This window comes from Helianthus annuus, chromosome 5, assembly GCF_002127325.2.
Source record: "Helianthus annuus cultivar XRQ/B chromosome 5, HanXRQr2.0-SUNRISE, whole genome shotgun sequence".
NCBI lineage: Eukaryota > Viridiplantae > Streptophyta > Magnoliopsida > Asterales > Asteraceae > Helianthus > Helianthus annuus.
Window position 1 is genome coordinate 141452131 of NC_035437.2, and position 22811 is coordinate 141474941.

General features: G+C 37.4%; 3 protein-coding genes across 15 annotated transcripts; 2 read left to right on the plus strand and 1 right to left on the minus strand.

Moving 5' to 3' along the window:
- Window positions 1-835: 835 nt before the first annotated feature.
- Window positions 836-13039, plus strand: LOC110941476. 13 transcript variants are annotated; one of them, XR_004894469.1, is made up of 4 exons: window positions 837-1202; window positions 1270-1408; window positions 12857-12928; window positions 13018-13039. XR_004894469.1 is itself a non-coding variant. In XM_035990737.1 (3 exons), exons 1-3 carry the CDS (start codon window positions 1008-1010, stop codon window positions 12868-12870), a joined length of 306 nt encoding a protein of 101 aa, XP_035846630.1. In that variant the 5' UTR covers window positions 836-1007; the 3' UTR covers window positions 12871-12885. The 13 variants fall into 13 exon arrangements, 3 of the variants coding, with proteins under 3 accessions (XP_035846630.1, XP_035846631.1, XP_035846629.1); XR_004894467.1 differs by lacking the exons at window positions 12857-12928; window positions 13018-13039 and adding exons at window positions 1521-1623; window positions 4553-8201; XR_004894465.1 differs by lacking the exons at window positions 12857-12928; window positions 13018-13039 and adding exons at window positions 1536-1623; window positions 4553-8201.
- On the minus strand, window positions 8512-10150 carry LOC110889043 (O-fucosyltransferase 23). Its single transcript, XM_022136532.2, has one exon. It carries the CDS (start codon window positions 9842-9844, stop codon window positions 8630-8632), a length of 1215 nt encoding a protein of 404 aa, XP_021992224.2. The 5' UTR covers window positions 9845-10150; the 3' UTR covers window positions 8512-8629.
- A 1520-nt stretch (window positions 13040-14559) lies between the features above and the next one.
- On the plus strand, window positions 14560-16537 carry LOC118492555. Its single transcript, XM_035990739.1, has 2 exons — window positions 14560-15369; window positions 15742-16537. The coding sequence occupies exons 1-2, from the start codon at window positions 14822-14824 to the stop codon at window positions 15884-15886; spliced, it is 693 nt and encodes a 230-aa protein (XP_035846632.1). The 5' UTR covers window positions 14560-14821; the 3' UTR covers window positions 15887-16537.
- The last annotated feature ends 6274 nt before the right edge of the window (window positions 16538-22811 follow it).

Here is a 22811-nt window from a genome sequence, read left to right on the forward strand (position 1 = left end):
AACCTTCGCATAGATTCGTCAACAAAGAAGGGAGCGATTCATTCAATATATATGCATGCATTCCAGGCCACGATCTTGGTTCTGTGGTGGTTTATCGATTTCTGTCAACAAGAGAAGAAAGGAAGCCGCTGCCATGCCCAGGCAGCGGCGAAGGCGATGCCGGTGTTTTGTAACATGGAATCCATATTTTTATTTTGGAAAATTCGACTTTCCGAACCAGTGGTCGCATGTGTTCCGGAAACGACGACCTTGGTAATCAACGGTAACATCGAGTCGGATCACGACGGTAAATGATTAGAGAATGACGAAGGCGTTAGACCAGCATTTGCATGTCGAAATCCCGAAAAAATCTGTGACGGCGGAGTGTTTCCCGTGTGTGGTGGCAAACGGAGACCGCGACGGGCCGGTAGCGGTGCCGTAGTAGTGACGGGTCGGTAACCCTGTTGTTTGGTGCCATTGCCGATGGTGGTTATGTAGTTTTGGGGTTGGAGTAGGTGTTGTAAAAACAAGAGCGGTAATTGGTTGTGGCTTATAAAGAATTCAAGAAGAGAGAGAATGTAAAAGATAATTTGTATAAAGTATAAAGAGTAAACTTCTGTTTTGCTCCCTGTGGTTTGGTCATTTTAACGGTTTTGCCCCAAACCTTTAAAAATAGTTATTTTACTCACTGATGTATGAAGCTAATCTCTATTTCACTCTCCGCCCCTAACGCCATCCAATTCAACAGATAAATCCTGGTTACATGCCCCCTCACATGAGGGCATTTTAGTCTTTTCCCATCTAGATATTTTTAACATCTTTTTTATTGATAAAACAAAAAGGAGATGACCCACCCCATTATCTTCTTCTTCATCTTTATTTACGTACACAGACACATCACACCAAATTCACAACTTTAACCCTAAAATTTCACTACACACCCCCACAAACAACCCAAAATTCTTCTAATTTCAACACCAGATCTTCATATTTAGGGTTTCAAGATTCGGGGGAATTCAATTTGATCGATGAATAGAGGGAGGATTACGGCGAGTCCACGGCCGTGTAACCGACGGCGAGTGGTGGCGAAGAAGCGGCGGCGAGTGGTGGTGAAGAAGCGGCGCCGTGGTAGTGGTGATGGATTTGTGAATAGTGTTAAGAAGCTGCAGAGGAGGGAGATTTGTGCGAAGACGGATCGAGGGTTTAGAATGTTTGATGCTCAGGTGAGATTCAGAAACATCCGCTTGCAGGTTTAATTTTGTTTTTTAAACTGTGTGATTCTTGTTTTAGTTTGCCGGAGGTTGAATTTGGTGTTTTGGTGTGGTGCCGGAGGTTTTAAATATTGTCTCCGAGCAGGGGTTCGAAGATATGGTTGTTGTGGATACCTTTCCAGTTTCTCAACTTTCTATTTGTTCCTCAACAATTTCAGGTTTGGTTTGCTTTGCTTGATTTCTTCGCTGTGGTCAAATTTTTGTGTGATAAAAGTTTAGTTTATGGTTATTTTGTTTATCTTTTGGTGCTTTTATTAATGTTAGTTCCAGCATGTTGATTTACAGATGACTTTATTGCATTGGTGTGTCATATAAAGCTCACAAAGTAGTTGCAACCGGGCTTGCAAATGAAGATGATGAAGAAGATGATGGGGTGGGCCCATCTTCTTTTGTTTTATCAATTAAAAAATGTTAAAATTATTTAGGATGGGAAAAGACTAAAATGCCCTTATGTGAGAGGCATGCGATCAGGATTTAACTGTTGAATTAGATGGTGTTATGGGCGGAGAGTGAAATAGAGATTAGCTTCATAGATCAGGGAGTAAAATGATTATTTTTAAAGGTTTGAGGCAAAACCATTAAAACGACCAAACCACATAAAGCAAAACGAAAGTTTACTCAAGTATAAATTTATGTAAAGGAAATGGTTTCAACTCCGTTTCTAAAAATTTAATGAGTACATTAAATAATAAATTTAATAACAAACATGAGTAAATTGTCATTTTAGTCCCTGAGTTTTGTCCAAATTTGTCATTTTAGTCCAAATAGTTTTTTTTTTGCCTCTAGGTCCCTGACTTTTCCCTTTTGTTGCCATTTTGATCAAATACACTAATTCCATCCAAAAACTCCATCTATAACCAGGGGTATTTTGGGGATTTTCATTTTAAATGTTTTCAATTGCCATTTTGATCCAATTCCAAAAAATCAAAAAAAATCCAAAAAATAAAAAATTCCAAAAAATTCTAAAAAATAATAAAAATTCTAAAAAATCATAAAAATTCTAAAAAATTCTAAAAAAAATACAAAAAATCCGTTTCGACGCGAACCGTTTCGACCCGTACTGTTTCGACCCGAACCGTTTCGAGCTGAGCCATTTCGACCCGTACCGTTTCGAGGCACGGTTCGCGTCGAAACGATTCAGCTCGATACGGTTCGGGTCGAAACGGTACGGGTCGAAACGGTTCGGCTCGAAACGGTTCGGCTCGAAACGTTTCAGCTCGAAACGGTTTGGCTCGAAACGGTTCGGGTCGAAACGGTTCGGGTCGAAACGGTTCGGCTCGAAACAGTTCCGCTCGAAACGGTTCGCGTCGAAACGGTTCAGCTCGAAACGGTACGGGTCGAAACGGTTCGCGTCGAAACGGTACGGGTCGAAACGGTTCAGCTCCAAACGGTTCGGGTCGAAACGGTACGGGTCGAAACGGTACGGGTCGAAACGGTTCGCGTCGAAACGGTTCGGCTCGAAACGGTTCGGCTCGAAACGGTTCGGCTCGAAACGGTTCGGGTCGAAACGGTTCGCGTCGAAACGGTACGGGTCGAAACGGTTCGGCTCGAAACGGTTCGGCTCGAAACGGTTCGGCTTGAAACGGTTCTGCTCGAAACGGTTCCGCTCGAAACGGTTCGCGTCGAAACGGTTCTGCTCGAAACGGTACCCGCTCGAAACGGTTCCGCTCGAAACGGTTCCGCGTTGAAACGGTTCGCGTCGAAACGGTTCGCGTCGAAACGGTTCAGCTCGAAACGGTACGCGTCGAAACGGTTCGCGTCGAAACGGTTCGGGTCGGAACGGTACGGGTAGAAACGGTTCGGCTCGAAACGGTTCGGCTCGAAACGGTTCGGCTCGAAACGGTTCGGTTCGAAACGGTACGGGTCGAAACGGTACGGGTCGAAACGGTTCGCGTCGAAACGGTTCAGCTTGAAACGGTTCAGTTCGAAACGGTACGGGTCGAAACAGTTCGCGTCGAAACGGTTCGGCTCGAAACGGTTCGGGTAGGAACGGTACGGGTCGAAACGGTATGGGTCGAAACGGTTCGGCTCGAAATGGTTCGGTTCGAAACGGTTCGTGTCGAAACGGTACGGGTCGAAACGGTTCGCCTCGAAACGGTTCGGGTCGAAACGGTTCGGGTCGAAACGGTACGGATCGAAACTGTTCACGTCGAAACGGTTCAGCTCGAAATTGTTTGGGTTCGAAACGGTTCGCGCCGAAACGGATTTTTTGGATTTTTTTAGAATTTTTTAGAATTTTTATGATCTTTTAGAATTTTTTGGAATTTTTGGAATCTTTTTGATTTTTTGGAATTGGATTAAAATGGCAATTGAAAACATTTAAAATAAAAATCCCCAAAATACCCCTGGTTAAAGATGGAGTTTTTGGATGGAGTTAGTGTATGTGATCAAAATGGCAACAAAAGGGAAAGGTCAGGGACCTAGAGGCAAAAAAAAAACTATTTGGACTAAAATGACAAATTTAGAAAAAACTCAGGGATTAAAATGGCAATTTACTCTAACAAACATAGTGAAGAAATACTTTTTAGTTTTTATGGATACTTTACTGACGTATCCAAACTCCCATCCCAACACAAAAGCAAATGTATTAAAAGTTTCTAATTTTTTTAAAAATAAAAATCCATTAACTAAAGAATCATATAGTTTAAGTTTATAACTTAAAAAAAAAGTAGGGTTATTGGATTTTAATAATTCTAAATTTTACATGTTGGCTGATAATAATCCCAACTCTAAAAATTCTCTCCAACAATCTCAAATTTGGCCCTCATCGATCCTTTTCTAACTGCAGGTGCACTTAATTCAATTAAGGAAGCTGCAGGTGCACTTGAATTTATTTAGGATGTCAATTTCTTATATGTTTGAAAAGGATCAATATAGGCCAAATTCTTACAAGTTGGGATCGTTAGATGGAATTTTTAAAGTTGAGATTATTATGAGCAAACAGGTGAAACTTAAGATTATTAAAATCCAATAACCCATTAATTTACTAACTTTTGAAATTAATCATATCAACTACACATCAAAAACATATCTAAAGTCTCTCATGGTTATTTCTTTTCTCCTGTTGGGCCTGACTTAATTTGCGAGGGAGCAGCCCACATCTCGTTTTGTTCCAGCCCTGGCCCCTTGGTGGTGAAACATTTGAAGCCCATTTATGTTTTCACCACATAAGTATTTTTGATAGCCCACATACTTTACCTACATGACATTATGGATATTTAGCATATGAGTAGGGATTTTAATTCATACAAAGGGATTTTAATTCATACAATTTCTTCTTCTTCTTCGTCGTCGTCTTTCAGGTCTACGTGATCCATCAAGAGCAGTGGCGGACCCAGGAATTTTTCCATGGGAAGTAAAAAAATCGGTTGTATCGGGTCGGGTCATGTAAGACAAACGAACATCAAACTAAATTTATATATTTGGCAAACACGTCAAACTTTGTACAAACATAATTAAAACGTCGCCCTACGGGTTTTCATTTTTTGAAATCTATCCAAAACATCATCTAAAGCTATTTTTTTAAGCAAGTCTTTCTCTATATAATATACACAACTATCACTTAAATTCTCATCTCCAATCCGATTATGCAAGTCGGTCTTCACATTCTTCATTGCCGAAAAATATCTTTCAACGGTTGCGGTTGCGACGGGTAATACGAGAACAAGCTTCAATAACCGATATACCAATGTAAAAGTTACGTGAATATTTGTTGAAACCATTAACCTTACAAGACTTGACAAACCATCCAAGTTGGCGAATTGTTTATCTTTTTTCAGAAAATTAAAGTATTTTCCGAGTTGAACCGGAAGCCTTCGTTTTTCCTCTTCATTGAAATCATATGGATACTTCTCGGCTAGCTTTAGTATATTTGGAATGTCAAATGCACTAAAATTATCACAAGGACTCAAACAACTCATACAAACAAGGAGTTCCGATGTTACCTCATTAAAACGGTTCTCAAATTCTTGTATTTGCAAATCAAGAACCACATTGAAGCAATCATACTCGTAATAATGCCGATTTGTGATGTTCGTCTTTCTTCTTGGCCACCTTGGGTTAACGTATTCATCATCCAATTTTTTCACCTCAAGTTCATACATGTCACAAAAGGAGTTAACCTTCTCCAAGAACTCATTAAAACCTTCCAACCTAAACTTTTCAAGTTGGTTTTTGGTGGAAGAAACCAATTTAACCGCATTCATCAAATCTTGCTCCTTTCTTTGAAGTCATTGGGACAACGTATGTGTGATGTTTAGAATATGCTCCATCAAGTGTATGTAAAATACAAAGTCGTATTTTTTCATATCCTCTAAAAGTCCGTCCGCTTGTCTACTACAAGGAAGAGTTTGACCCGTTTATACTAACTATCCAAGAACTTCCATAATGTTTGGATATAAAGAAATTAAACGGGAAAGTGTCTTGTAATGGGAATTCCAATGTGTATCCCCGGGCCTTGAAAGTGTCATTTCTTGGTGCAACCCACTTCCGGTACAAAGTACGTCTTCCATTTTTTCCAATTGTCTTCTTTGGCTTTCACGAAGCATATCTTGTCGTTTAGAAGATGTACAAACGACATTTGTTAAACATGTTATCGTTTCAAAAACTCTCCAAATTGGTATGTGTTGTGAGCCGCCGCCACAACAACTAGTTGAAGTTGGTGTGCAAAGCAATGAATATAAAAAGCCGAAACATTTTCCTTTAAGATTAGAGCCCTTATGCCGTTAAACTCGCCCGACATGTTACTTGCCTCGTCATAGCCTTGGCCTCTAATCCTTTTCAAACTTAACCCATAACGTGCCAATATATCATCAATAGCCGTTTTGAGTGCTATTGCGCTTGTCTCTTTGACATGAACAAGCCCAATAAAACGCTCCTTAACAATCCCAACTTTATCAACAAAACGAATAACAATCACCATTTGTTCTTTTTTTGATACATCACATGATTCATCTACTAATAAAGAAAAAACATCATCACCAAGTTCTTCTAGAATTTGTTTAATTACCTTTTGAGCATAACAATGTTTGATGTCCGCTTGAATTTTAGGACTTGTCATTTGGTTATTCGCGGGTGCATTCTCTAAGATAACGTTAGCAAGCTCTTCATTCATTTCACCATGATTTCTAAAAGCTCTAAGAAATTCCCTTTATTTAATGAATCTTTTGATTCATCATGTCCACGAAACGCCAATCCGCCATTCAACAACCTTTTCCCAAGCAAAGTAGAAGCACTAAGTCTAAGTCTAAGTCGGTATTCACGTTTCTCCTTAGGGGTCCTATTGTCCCATTGTGTGTGTACCGCTTGATTTTCGTTAACTAAATCGGCACTCATTTGGAAACATTTGTTGTGTAGACTATTAACTAAACCAACATGTTTTTTAAGTGATGCATGTACCTTTTTCCAATTGTTATACCCACCACTCATAAATGTGTCTCTACCATCTCCGAAGTGGCTCCTAAACAAATAGCAACATAAGCAAAACACGCGATCCGATTTTGAGCTATACTCTAACCATCCCTTATACTCATGTTTGTCATACCATTCTTCCTTAAATTTTCTTAACTCGTCACCTTGAAACGTTGTTTGTGGGAATTCGATACCTCTTGGTTGATACGGTCCTCTTAGTATATATGCCCTTCTAATCTCATCCCGTTGATTCACGTTATATGATTCTATCGGCTTGCGATCATACGGATCCGAAGGAAGAGTATCCAAATCAATTCATTCGGAAGATGTATCCACTTTCCTCTTGAGAAATCGCGTCATAACGTCTCTACTCATGGTTCCTATAATCCTATCACAATCAAATTGATCCATGACCATAAGTTCATCGTTCCATAACCTTTTTGTTTAATTTTAACTTTCAACCATTCAAGCAATCAAGCCCTAGAATTGTTTAATCACCCCTAAAAATTCATCTAAATAACATAATCATCATAAAAATCATCAAAAGCAGTAAAGCAACGACTAAACACAAGATTTTTCAAACCTATTTAAGAATTTTATTACCCCTTTTCTACCTTAATATCAAGTAAAATCATCAAAAAAAAACAATAAAACATACCTTTGAAGATCGCCGGTCAGTTTTGGGGCGGATTCCGGTCACTTTCCGGCTGTGATCGACCTGTGTTGCTGCTGATGATGTCGCTGGGCAGGAGGGCATAAAGAACGCAGATGATCGCTGGGCGGGATGATGGGAAATTGAAGGGGTGCGACTGAATTATGGGCTTAAGTTTAGTATTTTTATTTAACTTATGTTGGGTAATGGACTAATGGGCTACAAATGTTAGTGGGCTAATGTAAGGTTACATAATGGGTTAAGCTTTGGTTTGGGTTTGAGTAGTATAAGTGTATATAATGTATTAATATAGGTAGTATTTTTATAAAAAAAAAAAAAAATCAAACTTTACTTAAAAAATGTATAATATAAATCCATAATATTTTTTACCTATGGTGTGCGGACGAAAAATTCCAAGGGGTGCGACCGAAAAATTCCAAGGGGTGCGGACGAAAAATTCCAAGGGGTGCGGACGGGATTTTCGTCGGAACTTAACATAATTTTTTTTTCTCGGGGGTGCGCCCGCCCACCTTGGCATGGTGGTGGGTCCGCCCCTGATCAAGAGGCAGGGGGCAGATCTAGAGGTTAAGAGGGTGTCCATGATACCCCTCAACTTTCTTGACGAAGTGTAATTTTTTTTTTTTTAAGTTTTTGCATGACTTAACGACATTCATTAGCAAATTGCTTAAGCTTTAACTTCAATATTCATTATTCAGTAGCAACTTACTATCAATGGCAATGGTCTTTAACAGGTAACAACTTGCCATTAGCAAATTGACACAGTGGTAGCATCCATGCTTTCAGAAGGAAATGTTTATCAATACCATCATTCACATTTCATGTCCATTAACAACAACTCCAATAATCTCAATCAACAAAATCTTTATCAATCGTAATTGTCGTCAATGGTAATCATTTGAGTTTGCTAATTATCAGTTTTAACACTGTAGGAGTCTTTTACCACAACAAGATGAGATGACATGGAATTGGAACGCGTAATCTTGTCATTTTAATTTTTAAACATTCCAATTCCTTCAATACATCCCAACTTTCTCAAAAAAAAAAAAAAATTGTGAACCAAAGCCCCTAAGGATCCTAGACCCAACACGTCTAAACATTTGAGTTGACGCAAAATTCACTCTGGTTCAATATTTAGAGTTTTGACCTCCACAGTTTGTAACATGATATATCCAAACACCGATAGGAATTTATCTAATTCAATATCTACCGCAAAACCAAACTTGTTTACAAGATATCATATACAAGCAAAAAGAAAGGATGATGTATAATTTAAAGTTATATGTTGTATTCAATTTCCTCAACATGAAATGTTGTTAGATCCGTAACTTATTGCTTGTAAAGTTGAATCAGTTAAAGTTGTCATCCATGGGCGAGGACCTGACTCTCCCATGGCCTTAAGATTATAAGCATAAGATGGCCATCTTACATCCATCCCGATCCCACACGCTGTCACAACGCCCATTCTCGCCATCTTGGCACTCCTTTCAAGCACCAACAGGCTAGAAAATGTCGAATAACTGTTCCCCACAAACACATCCGCCCTTGAGCAAACTTCATAATCAATTGCAGCCTGAATCAGATATGGATGCTTCTTGTAAATCTCGAGCACACCCAGTTTCTTCTTTTCAACTGCCACCAACCCCTCCCTCCAACCATTCAGAATCGAGCCATCCTCAACAAGTGCATCAGCTACAGCAAGGTAAACAACGGTTGGCAATTTCAGGCCCGGGATGTTGGCTACTCTACTCATGATCTCATATTTACTACTACATATCTCTGACATATTCGATCTCTGTTCTCGCTTCTTGCAGTGTATCATCCAATCTTTTTCGATCCTCATATGGACTGCTACATATCCATTCATCATCTTTGATTCACTTCCCAACTCTTTAATCTTAGCGACAACTTTATCAGCCTCTTTTGAGATTTCGTCTACTAAAACCAAGCACTCAAACACCTTGGCATAATCCTTGACTGGAAAATGATCATGCCACAGAAAAGGGTTCTTTCCAACCACTTGAATCGTCTCAACCTCATTAGTGTTCAATTCCTTGAGTTGATCAAGATCTCGCTCGACGGTCCATTTTCTACCACTGCCCTTTTGAACCACAAGGGTGTCGCTACGGTTCTGAAGATCTGAAAATCGACCCAACTGGACAAAGCCTTTACAAAGCGAATTGAATTTGTCAAACTGGAAGACCTTATCGAAAGAAATGGGGTGTAACTGATGGATTTCTTTGTAAAACAAAGTTGCACTTAAGCTAGGCATGAGAAGGGTTCTGTTGAGAAGTCTTGCGGTTAGGCAGGCTCTTGCAAAAGCAATCTTTTGGTTGTTTAATCCCCATACAATCTGGGGAACCTCTAGGTACCTCACTCGGGGGGGAGATTCCCCACCAAATCCCCATGATTCGGGGAGTAAAAGGGTACGGATGACCAAAACCATTGCAATCAAGAAGAAGCTCTTTGAGACTACACGCACCCCAAAGAATTTCAAATACTTCTTCAAGTCCATTTTCAACCTCAACTAGCAGAGAGTGTGTGTGTCAGTGTGTAATTTGAACAAAATTCAGGTCGTCGTCATTCAATTCTCTCTCCCCGTGACAGAAATATGAAAACCCAAATTGAGTTGCATGCAATCAGCCACTTTTTCTGACACACAAACAAACAGACTCTGACTCTATTTTTGGTTAAAGAAAGAACGGGAATTCCATGAAACAAAAGAAAATCAGGAACAAGATATCAAAACGAAATTCTGTAATATTGAGATTTATCCCTTCATTTCAAACCAAAGCAAAGAAACCTAAAATTCGAAAAAGAAAAAAAAGGATAGGAAGAAGAAGAAACCAGCCAAAAGGGAAGTGGGTGATTAATTAATTTATTATGGAAAAATTACATCCATTTATCTTTATACCACTTTTCAGCGGTGTCCTTTTTAACGAATGCTGACAAGCGGTGTCCTTTACTAGGAAAAACTCTGTTAATTGTTAACAGGCGGTGTCCATTACTAGGTATTTTGTTGCAAGTTTAGTCCTTTACCTAAGTATTTTGTTGCAAATTTAGTCCTTTACACCCAACAATTAACATGGTTTTTTAACTGCGTTGGGCGTAAAGGACTAAACTTGCAACAAAATACATAGAAAAGGACACCGCCTATCAGCATTCGTTAAAAAAGACACCGCCTGAAAAGTGGTATAAAAATAAAGGACAAAACTTGTAATTATTCCATTTATTATTATATTATAATGATTAAAGAGTAATTAATTGAACGGCGATATTATTGATGGAGGTGTAAATACACATGGAAACAGAGTGTTCAACCTCAACAATTAAAATAAGGTTATTGAATTTTAATAATTTTAAGTTTCATTTATTAGTCGTTAATAATCACAATTCTAAAAATTCCTTTCAACAATCTCAACTTTTAAGAATTTGGCACTCATCGATCCTTTTCTAACTACAGGTGCACTTAATTTAATGAGTAAAATGCACGGATAGTCCTTGTGGTTTTGCAAAATAACACCTATAGTCCCTAACTTTTGGAAATTATACTAGTGCTCCATGTGGTTTGACAGTTTGTTACTCGGATAGTCCCTGAAAGAATGTTCGTTAGTTTTCTCCATTAAGTGGATGTGAAATGACAAAATTACCCTTCATCTTCTCCACCCTGTATAAACAAAACAACCCCACTCCACCCCACCCCACCTACCCCCACCATTAACCACCAACCACCATCCACAGCCAACTCAACGGTTTTTATATCTAAAGGCACCGGGGCAGCAGCGACACTTCACAGCAACCTCTTCCCATTGTGGTATTCAGTCAAACACTCGAAACACTTCCAACCCCTTTGCACTTTCCTAACCCCTAAATACTCAACATGAGACCTTCTCCACAATCAGTACAAATCACCATCGACCCTTCTACTTGACCACAGGACAAACACCGGTGCTCCGGCGGCAACCCACCGGCGTCGGCGAATTCTCGAGGGGTGGGTAAAGGGGCTTCGTTTAGATCGATTTCTAACGCTATTGAACGCCCACTGGTTCCGGCTACTGATCAAGTACCCGAATGTTGTTGTTCCATCAAAAGATTCGAACTTTGGGTCTTGATTACAAGACCCACAAATTGTTTTAACTCAAATTGTACGAAGAAGTGAAGACACGTGAATCTTTATGACTGTTGATTAAAGAAAGACATGAAGAACAAGATCATTAGAAAGGGTTTGAGTGAATTCAGAGAATGTGTGTTTGTTTACGGTGTTGAAGAAGAAGGAACGTAAGGCATGTGATGAGATGGGTCAACGGTTTTTGAGTTGGCAGTGGTTGGTGGTTAATGGTGGGGGGAAACAGAGAGAAAGGTGGGGTTGGGGTGAGGTTGTTTTGTTATTATAGAGTGGAGAAGATGAAGGGTAATTTTGTCATTTCACATCCACTTAACGGAGAAAATTAACGGACATCTACTCTAGGGACTATCCGGGTAACAAACTGTCAAATCACAGGGAGCACCGGTGTAATTTCCAAAAGTTAGGGACTATAGGTGTTATTTTGCAAAACCACAGGGACTATCCGTGCATTTTACTCTAATTTAATTAAGAAAACTGTAGGTGCACTTAGTCTATTTTGTAGGCCAATTTCTTATATGTTTGAAAAGGATCAATGTACGCCAAATTCTTACAAGTTGAGATCGTTGGAGTGAATTTTTAAAGTTGAGATTATTATGAGCCAACAGGTGAAACTTAGGATTTTTAAAATCCAATAACCCAAAAAAGTAATACACGAAAGTTAAAAATTGTGTAATACACGTATTAAAATTTTACATGATAATAACAGTTAAATGAAGAAAAATGTAATTTAAAAAAATAAGGTAAAAGGAATTGGGTAAGCTTACTAAAACTAATTTTACATAACTGGTTCATGGCTCCCGCTTCCAGGGTGGGGTCGGAGGCAGTGACAATACTAGCATTTGTATGTTTTCTGATATCGTTTTAATTATTAGAAGTCTGTTTTAAGAATATATTAATATTCTTAAAAAATGACAAAAATGTATTTTTAGTATTTTTGGCTGATAATTTCCATATTTAGAGGATAGATAATAACTTGATTTAAAATTCAAAATTTTGATTTAGAGGATATTATGGAAGTAAACGATTTGGAGTTAATAACCATTAATTGGATTTCCTTTTTATGTGCGTTCAATGTACCTAGACATGTTAGTGGTTTAAAATTTAAAATTTTATATATAATTTTGATTAGATTCTTCCAACATATTGTAGTAATTTTAAATTTAAATTATATTTGACTTATTTTTAAATAAAGTTACTTGAAATAGAAGTTGACTACATTTATTTTTTATAATTGCTAATTATTCTAATTTTTAATAACCTCTAATCAACAATTATTGGTTTCTATATAACTCATTAGATTCAAATTATTCAACAATCACATTAAAAACATTTGTTGGTTGTTACCATATATGCTTTAAATCATTAAAATAATAGATACGGAATTGACTTTTGAACTTTCAGTGTATTTTAGATGATTATGTCCCTCTCAATCTGAGCGGTGTTGTGGCTTCCGGTTTATATCCTGTTGGCTAGGTAACTTGAACGATTTTTTTTTTTGTATTCATGAATGTATAATGGTCTATTAACTCCAAAACATGTACATTAACGTTTGTCATAATCAGGGGACAACAATAGAGAATAGTAGAAGATCTACTCCACATTGGACATGGCAGGTTTTTGGTCCACATGCAACTTCTAACTTGCTGCTGCAGAATCATCAGTAATGGTGGAACTCACCCATTAGTTAAAAAAATTAGTTTTAGATTTACTCCAAATAGATAAGTTATTTGATTGGATTGTAAAAAACATCTTCATCTTATCAGTCTTTTCGTTGATCATCAATAGTTTCAATTATACATACAGATTTTGTTACTGATTTTGTCATTCCAGTCTGTCAATCTTTGATTTCATGGTTCACTGATTTTTATTCTTTTATACCTAGGGTTTCTTGCAATTCGATCTGTATACTTCTCTTACACATGAATGTTGTCTCCAACAAGGTATGATTCTGATATTCATATATTATTCTGATTTTTACCTCCGTGTATTAGATTTTGTTTTTATATCGTGAAAATATTTGGTCGATTGTATCGCATTTAAGGTTCTGAACATTGATGTCGTCTGAGATGATTTTGTCTTTAAATTTTTTTTCCAGATATGATATTATTAATAGTTTAAATTTTTTACAGGATTTTTATGGCATTTGAATGATATATTTTTCTGATTTTTAGCCAGACGTTGTCGACTACTCTTTGCTGAAGCTCATGGTACATTTCCTTTAACTTGGTATATTTCTATCTCCTTAATTTTGTTCACTTAAAAACATTAGGTTTGTATATGATCGTTTCGTATTATTGCAAGTGTAGATCTTTACTTTTCTATTGTTTTGTTTGAAGATTGATTGAATATCATATGTGTTCTTGGAGTTTAATGGTTTGATACTTGATGTTTGACAATTGAATTTCGGATCATGATAATGGTTCGGTGTTATCCATCCATTTGTTATAAATTATTATTGTTAATTATTATTTCCGTATTTAGAGGATAGATAATAACTTGATTTTAAATTTAGAATTTTTATTTGGAGGATAATATGGAAGTAAACGATTTTGAGTTAATAACATTAATTTGATTTCCTTTTTAGGTTGGTTCAATGTACCTAGACATGTTAGCGGTTTAAAATTTAAAATCTTATATATAATTTTGATTAATTGATTAAATTCTTCCAACATATTATAGTAATTCTAAATTGAAATTATATTTGATTTATTATTAAATAAAGTTACCTGAAATAAAAGTTGACTACTTTCGTTTTTTTTAAATTGCTAATTATCCTAACTTTTAATAACCTCTAATCAACAATTATTGGTTTCTATATAACTAATTAGATTCAAATTATTCAACAATCATATTAAAAACATTTATTGGTTGTTACCTGACGAGGTATGACCCGGACCGGCTAACCCGACTCGGTCATCACCTATTATTTTATTATAAATAATCAATTATAACCACGTTTATTCTAGAATGTTCCATTCTGCATGGATAAACCAAGTAACCGAATCCCCAATATTTTGGGAAGATCATGCGAATCCCTTGCTTATCGGATTATCTCCTAGTTTATGGGAAACCCTAATCATAAACTATAAATAGAGGTAAACGTCATAGGTATGGTCATCTGCTCTTACCTACTCTCTTTCTCTACATGCTTTCTTACTCCCAAATACTGAGAATTATTCTCACGCCGGAGGGTGGTTACAGGAATAACCTCATTCCTGTAACGAGTCCTAATGGTGTTCTGTTATGCAGCCAGCTGTTCGGATCGCCAAGAGTTAAAGTTCTAGTCGGCGCCTTACCGTTCAGGTCAGTGTTTCTTCATTGGCGCCATCCGTGGGACCAACGGTAGCACCAGTTAATTTAAACCCAATGACAAGCGGTCACAACACGGCAACAACACCAAGTCAGACAGTGACAACCAGTCATCCGCCATCAACGACAATCCTTGCAGTTACTGCTACTCCGGCATCACCAGCAATAACCAGGTCCCTTGACCTGGAGTTCGAAGCAGAAGCCCCGCTTGGTTTTCAGGGAACTCCGGCCGTCTCCTATGGGTCGTTGTCTGAACACCCTTTATCGTACACTTCATGGCAACTAAGACAGGTGGCTTCGACCGCGGCAACCTCTACCGTTTCTGCTCCAGTATCAATTACAAATGCACAGACCATACGTCACAACACCAGGCCAATGATAACATCCGCGACTCCAGGAAACGCCACCCAGCAGATGAATATGGCCCAGTACTATCAGCCACCTCTCACTTACTCTATGCCGCCATTGTATTCTGCAGCGTTTACGGCGGCACTGTCCACGCCACCCCATCAGCTGGTGGTCATGCCAACCGGAGTTATGAATTCCCCAATCACGCCCGGGAACCAATCTTATTTTCCGGGCTACTACTATTCACCCCCTTACAGGTACATGCCACCATATTGTTCTTCAAATGCTTTTTAAGTATAATTTTTTTTTGTTTGTAAGATCTGTTTGCTATTTTTGGCCTTTTGTTGTTTAATTTTGAATTAAGAATTTGAAAAGTTAGTTAATGTGGGGAAATAGGAATAAAAAGGCAACACATATCTATTTAACACAATTAACAATGCAGAATGCTTGTAAAAAGTTGCTGCAAAAGTGCATTTTTTTGACATAGTTATGGATATGCGAATATTAGAAAAGAAAGTAATGCACTACTCTAGAATGAAATAGAAACCTGAGTTCAGGGTGTACATAAGATACCGTTTGACAAACCTTCTGCGTGGTCTTTTATTGATAATTTGGTTTTATTTATGCAGCCTTGCACCAATCCTGATTGCCTGTATTATGCACGAGTTCGGATTACAAGAGGATAGCTTCACCAAAGATGAAATACTATATGAAAATACAAGGTATGCTTTTCTGCTTATTGAACATGTAGTCAAAGTTGCAAGGTGCAATTAAAGGCCTTGTATATGCATAAATAAAGCATGTCGAAGGCAAAAACACGCAATAATAGGAACACTATACACCAGATTCAAAGTGATATAAGCAAAGATTCAAAGTGATAATAGCTTTACGCCTTTACATTGCACTTGATTAATAGTTGAAGCATTCTTTAATTTAGAGCTGAAAACTTGCATGAGTCGTCTTGATGTTGGGTCACCTCTAGCAATAGTCGTACCAGATCTTGGGGCCACTGGATCTTCTGCAACTGGTGCAACATACTTTGGTGTGATAGAAACTACCAAAAAGTGGATTCGAGAAACACATCTGAATCTTGGCGGTCACTCGGCTCATCTCATTGCTGGTGCTTTAGGCAGGTAACTGTCTTTCTTGATTGTCGTCTTACTTGCATACGCCAAGTTATGATTGCATTTGTTAAAAAAATCCATCAACCTTCATTTTTAATATATTTTAACAAATGAAACAATCGTCTGTTTGGTTATCTCCACAAGCTATGATATTTTTTATGTCTAACAGGATGGCAATATGGTCATATTTGTTTGAGCTTGTTGCAGATCTAATTTGCTTTTAGAGTAAATTACGTTTTGAGTCCCTGTGTTTTAGTGGTTTTAACCACTTGAGTCTAAAATCAAAAAGTTTAACGCCCTGAGTCCCTAGCCATTTATTTTAAAACGTTTTGAGTCCAATTTTGTTTATTTTATAACGATTTGAGTCCAAAAAATTGGACTCAAAAGGTTAAAATTTGGACTCAAAAGGACTCAAATGGTTAATGAAAATGCTTATAGGGACTCAGGTCGTTAAACTTTTTGCTTTTGGACTCAACTAGTTAAAACTACTAAAACACAGGGACTCAAAAAGTAATTTACCCTTGCTTTTATGATTAGATCGTTGATAGCTGATATCAGTAATTAAAACATTTTGATTACAGTCTATTTTATGGAATTAGGGGTGCTAAATGGGTCGGGTTTGCGGGTTCAACCGGACCTGAACCCGAAAATTTTACACGAACCCGAATCCGACTCGAACCCGAAAATCGTATCATTCATATGAACCCGAACACGACTCGTTCAACCCGAATTTTTTTATTTATTTATTTTTCTGAAATAACTATATTAAAATTAAAAATTAAGTAAAAAACACAAATGTATATAACACAATTATATTTAAATTATAAAATCTTATATTAATTCTCTTTTTAAGTAATAATTATGGAATAAAAACATACCTCATTTAATTTGTGACATAAAACATATTGTAAAAAAAATATAGCATAATATAAATGTGTTAAACGGGTCAACCCGACCAGGTTGACCCGAACCCGACCCGTTAACCTAAACGGGTTCGCGGGTTCAACCTGAAACTGACTCGAACCCGTTTAGACTAAAGCTAAACCTGCGAATTTCATGTTAGGTTCGTGTCGTGTTTTCGGGTCGTCTCAGAAATTAGCACCCCTACATGGAATGCTTAATTCAATTGTCATATTTAGTTGAAATTGAGACGAGTAGCACCGCTGATCACTTTTTTGGTTTAACTGCACGTTTATGGCTGCAAACGCAGCAGCAAACGAGTGTAAAAACACAGTCGTTTGTTGCTGCGTTTGCAGCCGTAATCACGTTCGATGTTATTTGAAGCTAGGGATGCCATGCTTAACATTCGGTCTCACATGAAGCTGATGGGGATGGCTGCTAGAATCTAGACTAGACATCATCCTCCTATAGAAAATGTACCATGTTATTTATGTTAGAGTGAATTTCAAGTTTTGTCCTTTATCTTTAGGTCACTTTGCAAGTTTTGTCCTTTATGTTTAAATTTGACGAGTTTTGTCCTTTATGTTTAAAAATCAAGCACGTTTTGTCCTTTATGCTTGATTTTTAAGGACAAAACGTGCTTGATTTTTTAAACATAAAGGACAAAACGTGTTTGATTTTTAAACATAAAGGGTAAAACGTGCTTGATTTTTAAACATAAAGGACAAAACTCGTCAAATTTAAACATAAAGGACAAAACTTGCAAAGTGGCCTAAAGATAAAGGACAAAACTTGAAATTCACTCTTTATGTTATTTGGAGGTAATATATATATATATATATATATTGGGAACACGTTGATTTGAACAGAGCTGGTGTGCCTTTGCTTGAAATAATCCTAAACCTGATATGAGAACAGACATTGAAGCTGTAGAATATGTTGTAGAGTTACGAATGGTGCTCAGAAATTTGGAGTTACTAATGGAAATATGCAAGAAGAATCACTTTGTTGTGATGTTAATGTTTCCATCCGTTCAGCTGGCCAATTAAAATTTGGCACCAAGGTACTTAGTTTAGACCAATTTACTTATACCTAGGTTAATTCGAGTTGTGTTGTATCTTAAATGGGTCAAATAAAAAAGGTATGGGCGGAAAAGAAGCTTGTCTAATAAGCAAAGTCTCTTAAGCAATTGTTAATGCATACAAGATGGCAGGTTGGGTGGATAACTGGTCAAAACATGTTTGGGTTAAATGTGCGAATGCAACTTTATTAGGACTGGGTGAATTGAGCTGGGTCAGAAAACATTTCTCTATGTATTTTTGAAATATTATAAATATTAAAGATCATAAAATACAATATCAATGCAATAAAATTAGATTAATATTAGAATAAAGCGGTTTAGGCAAGATGTATGCATTAAATAAGGCATGTGGCAGTTTTCAGCCTGTTTGCTGAAGATGATCCTCCTGTGGTCAATGCTATTGGTGGTGATGATGACGATGTGACAACCCGATTCTCTGAGGTTAGCGCTACTTATATTCCATAATCTTTAGCATGTGTTTCTACGTTCAATTACCTACTGTCACACCCCGACCACGTAGGACAACAAACCGTGGCGGAAACGTCGGGGAGTGTTGTAACAGAAGCTATTGTTTCACAACCATGGATACACAAAGAGTTTCGTTTTATTGAACATATTAAACATTACATTGTCTTGACCCAAAACAAACACGTTAAATATCGACTATCATTGTTATTATGTCACTAAGGCCTTGTCCAGATCCTATGTGACGCATGCATCCTAGAAACCACATCAAGCAACAACACCTGAAACATATGTAAAAACTTAGTCAGCAAAGAAATGCTGTCGAGTACATAGGTTTTATAAGAGTATCGGAATCATGGCTCGTTTATATGTTGCAGTACTTTATTAGACTACAAGAGTCAAAATACAAACCTTATTTTGAAAAATGTATTGCAACATAGTTAACCAACTCAAATCAAGTTGATTATAGTTTATAAAATCTCGTAGCCATGCTTCTTAACCCCAAAAACATTTGTTTTAGAAAACCGACTTGTAAAATATCTTGTAAAAAAAACTCGTTAAAAACTCGTATAGTTTATATCTCTTAGAAAAACATCGTTGTATGACATCGTTTCAAAATCGTTTACCCAAGTGAACTAAATAACGCCACGATATATAATATGATGAAAACACTTATATATAGGAAGTACCAGCGGCGTATCCACCATGCTTTCATCACATTACACCCGTCCCATTATCTAAACACTAACCCAAATCGTTTAACTTGTTAAAAATAGTTTTGAAATCGCTATCTCGTTTAAAATCGTTTAAATCATCCTCGTTTTAATTTGTGAAAAACTATTTATGGTCGTCTCGCTAACAACATTCAAACCTTCGTGACTCGATCACCTCGCTTCTCGCTTCTCGAATTAACAAACCACCAAAGGGTAAGTTAACAAACATCAGATTCAGTCGCTACCTACAACCCCCACACATAACCATGGGTGTAGTAAAGTAACGGGATTTATCAGATCCTATGGTACCATAACCTAATACTGGTCGGTTGGGCCAAAATTAATGAATGTCATTTGTTATGTAACTACAACCAAGAAGTTTTGTTCACATTATTGAAATCGTTATTAGTTTAGTATAAACCATCTTAATCGTTTTTGAAATCATCGTGATGATATCGAAAAATCGTTTTGGAAACCATCGTTAAAACCTTGAAAACATTTCGCACATATGAATCACCCCAAAACAATTGAAAATAGTAAAATAGGGGAACTATGTACTCACTTGGAGTGCAAAGTATCCTTAATCAATAGAACTCAAGCAAACCCAAGCAAACTAGAGAAATCAAGCAGCACCTAGTAATCGAATCACTAGTCAACAATAGACACCTAAATCGGAAGATCGGAATGAGGTATTGTAAACCAATTGAGTGTTGGAACTCATGTGATATGGTTTAACAAATCCTACATCCTAAATCGGAACCTAACCTAAGTGCTTTCGACCCATTGCGACCCATTAGGGTAGCTTACGCTACTTTAACGCGTCGTGCGCGCAAAAGCGCATTCGAGATGTCTAACTAGTCCTATGACAAGTGTTATATGCTTAAACATGTTTAAATATGTTGCATAATCAGTTACGTGACAAAAGTTTTAGGTTACATATGCTTAATTACCAATTATGTATGAAAAGGGTACTTTGGTAATTTACCAAAGGCATATAAACTATCTATCATGCGACTAATCAAACCTAAGTGACCATAAACCTCGGAAGGTTATTCCCTACGCTACTATGGTCACTAAACATGATTGGTCGGATCCTAACGATCGACCAAATGGGTCGTGTTCGAAAGTCTAAGCGGCTGTTTAGTCCGCTTGACTTACGACTCTACACAAGCACCAAACTAAAAGTGACGAGCTAAACATGCTAGAACATGTTTAGTTAAGTTGGAAAACAGGTTTTGATATCAAAACAAACGGTTTTGATACCCTAGAGTAGTTTGGTTACAAAATACGCATAAACACGCATTTTGGCCGAAACTACGACTCGTCACTACGCCTAGTCAACGTGGTAATCAATAGGTATAGTCACAAGGGACTATAGCCATCGTGATTACGCTCACGTTGCAAAGTTCAACGGAACTTTGTGTTGACCATTGACTTGGTCAAAGCTGAAAGTCAAACTTGTTTGACTTTCATGCTTGAAATATAAGAACAGGCAAGAAGAGGACTTACAAAGGGTCCAAGAAGGGTGTTTGATCTAAAATAGCTCAGGTATGAAGTGTAAACACCCCAACTTAGAGCTGAATTTAGATCAAAGTGTGAAGAACCCAAATGAAAAATCTTGCTATTTATAGGAAATGGAGATCAATAGGATCATTCCATGTGTTTAGAGGGTGAAATCTTGGCCATACATGTGGGTTAATGGTATTAGAATACAATGGGAGTCGAAAACCAGCTCCAGGTATTGCAAATATTACATTAAAGCCCCTGAATTCAGCCCAGATTACTGTTTCTGAACTTTCTGTCTGGCAAGGCCACGTGGCCCGCGTAACATACACACCAAACCTTACGCGGCCCGTGTGAGGAAGTTTCTCAGAATGTCAAAACAGGTCCCTGCACTTCAGAATCTTGCATTTCGACTCATTTTTGACACGTTTAAGCCCCGTTAACCTCATTTCAAGGCTCTAAAATGAAGTTAAAGTATAGGGAACTCAAAACATGCTCAAAAATATCTCGGATGTCGGTTCGTTCGGTCGTACGGTTGCGTTGTTCGGTTAATTACGACGGAAGTCGTAACGAACGCAAAAACGATCCAAATTAAGCGACGAATGGAATTTTAGCATCCCAATCACTAAAATAAAATATTTTAATGATTACATAAATTTTTGGATGTCCGGATCTATTCAGAACGTAGGATATGCGCGAAAATGCAAACTTGTGCACTTTTTGATGCTTTTAGTCCCTATTAATCAATAAAGTTTATTTTAGCATACCGAACCCTCAAAGCCTATTTCTAAGCTATGTAAAGGTTACTTAGGGTATGTTTAACTTATGATCAAGTTCCAGAATGTTCGTTACTACACAAATCGGTATAGTTTCGCAGTTTGACACAAATAGTCCCTGCGATCGAACAAAGTTGATTTCAACACACCAAACCATCCAGAACTTATTTCTAAGTTATGTGGAGGTTATTTAAGGTATGTTAAGCCTATGTCACTATTCCAGAGTGTTTGTTGCATTAAACTGGTTATATTTACGCATCGGTGCGCATATAACCTTCCAGAAAGCGATTTAGAGCTTGAAATCGGAATCGAATCGAATTGAAAACTTACCAAACACAAATACACACAAAATAACACCAAAAACATATAATAACACCAAAGTAAATTTGTTTTATTAATAATCATCATTGTTTTACATCGAACCACGACTACAGAACACAGTTGTCACACCTACACATTACACTACTGCATCATTAGACGTTCTTGTGCGTATTGGTTATTTATAATGGAACCATTGAATATTTCCATTGAATGTTTTCATATGTTGGTTAATTAGTGGGAAATTGGGTATTAACTAAACTGGGTCGTATAATCTTTTGGGCCGCAGACCTACTTGACACACACACCCATCTTAGCTAAGTGGTTCGATACATATCATCTTGGCCCATATTCGTGTGAAACCCAGTCTGAGACGCATGAGCCCACTCCTTTTAAACGATAATTTATGATTAGTGAGGATTTGTATTTTCTATTTATTACTTTCGAACTATTACGTTAAACTTGTATAAGATAATTTATGATTAGTGAGGATTTGTATTTTGGCGATTGAGAGCATACTATATAAACCATATAACTTAGTTATCAAATGATTAGTTGCATTGTCCCCGAGTCGTACATTGTAGAGTGGATCAAACACCTTAGCTGCGTGACCCAATGATCTCGGCCCAAGACCCTTAAACCCAAACCGAGCCCAAACCCACCTTTTGTGTCACGCGTATATGTATTAGGGGATACGTATAATTCCCTTTTTATGAACCCTAGCATTCTCTTTGTTCCTGGAAGTGTCGACAGCCTCTTTCATTCGATTGAAGCCTTCTTCTTGGCCCTAACACCCTCCTTTACGTCTTGAAATCGGGT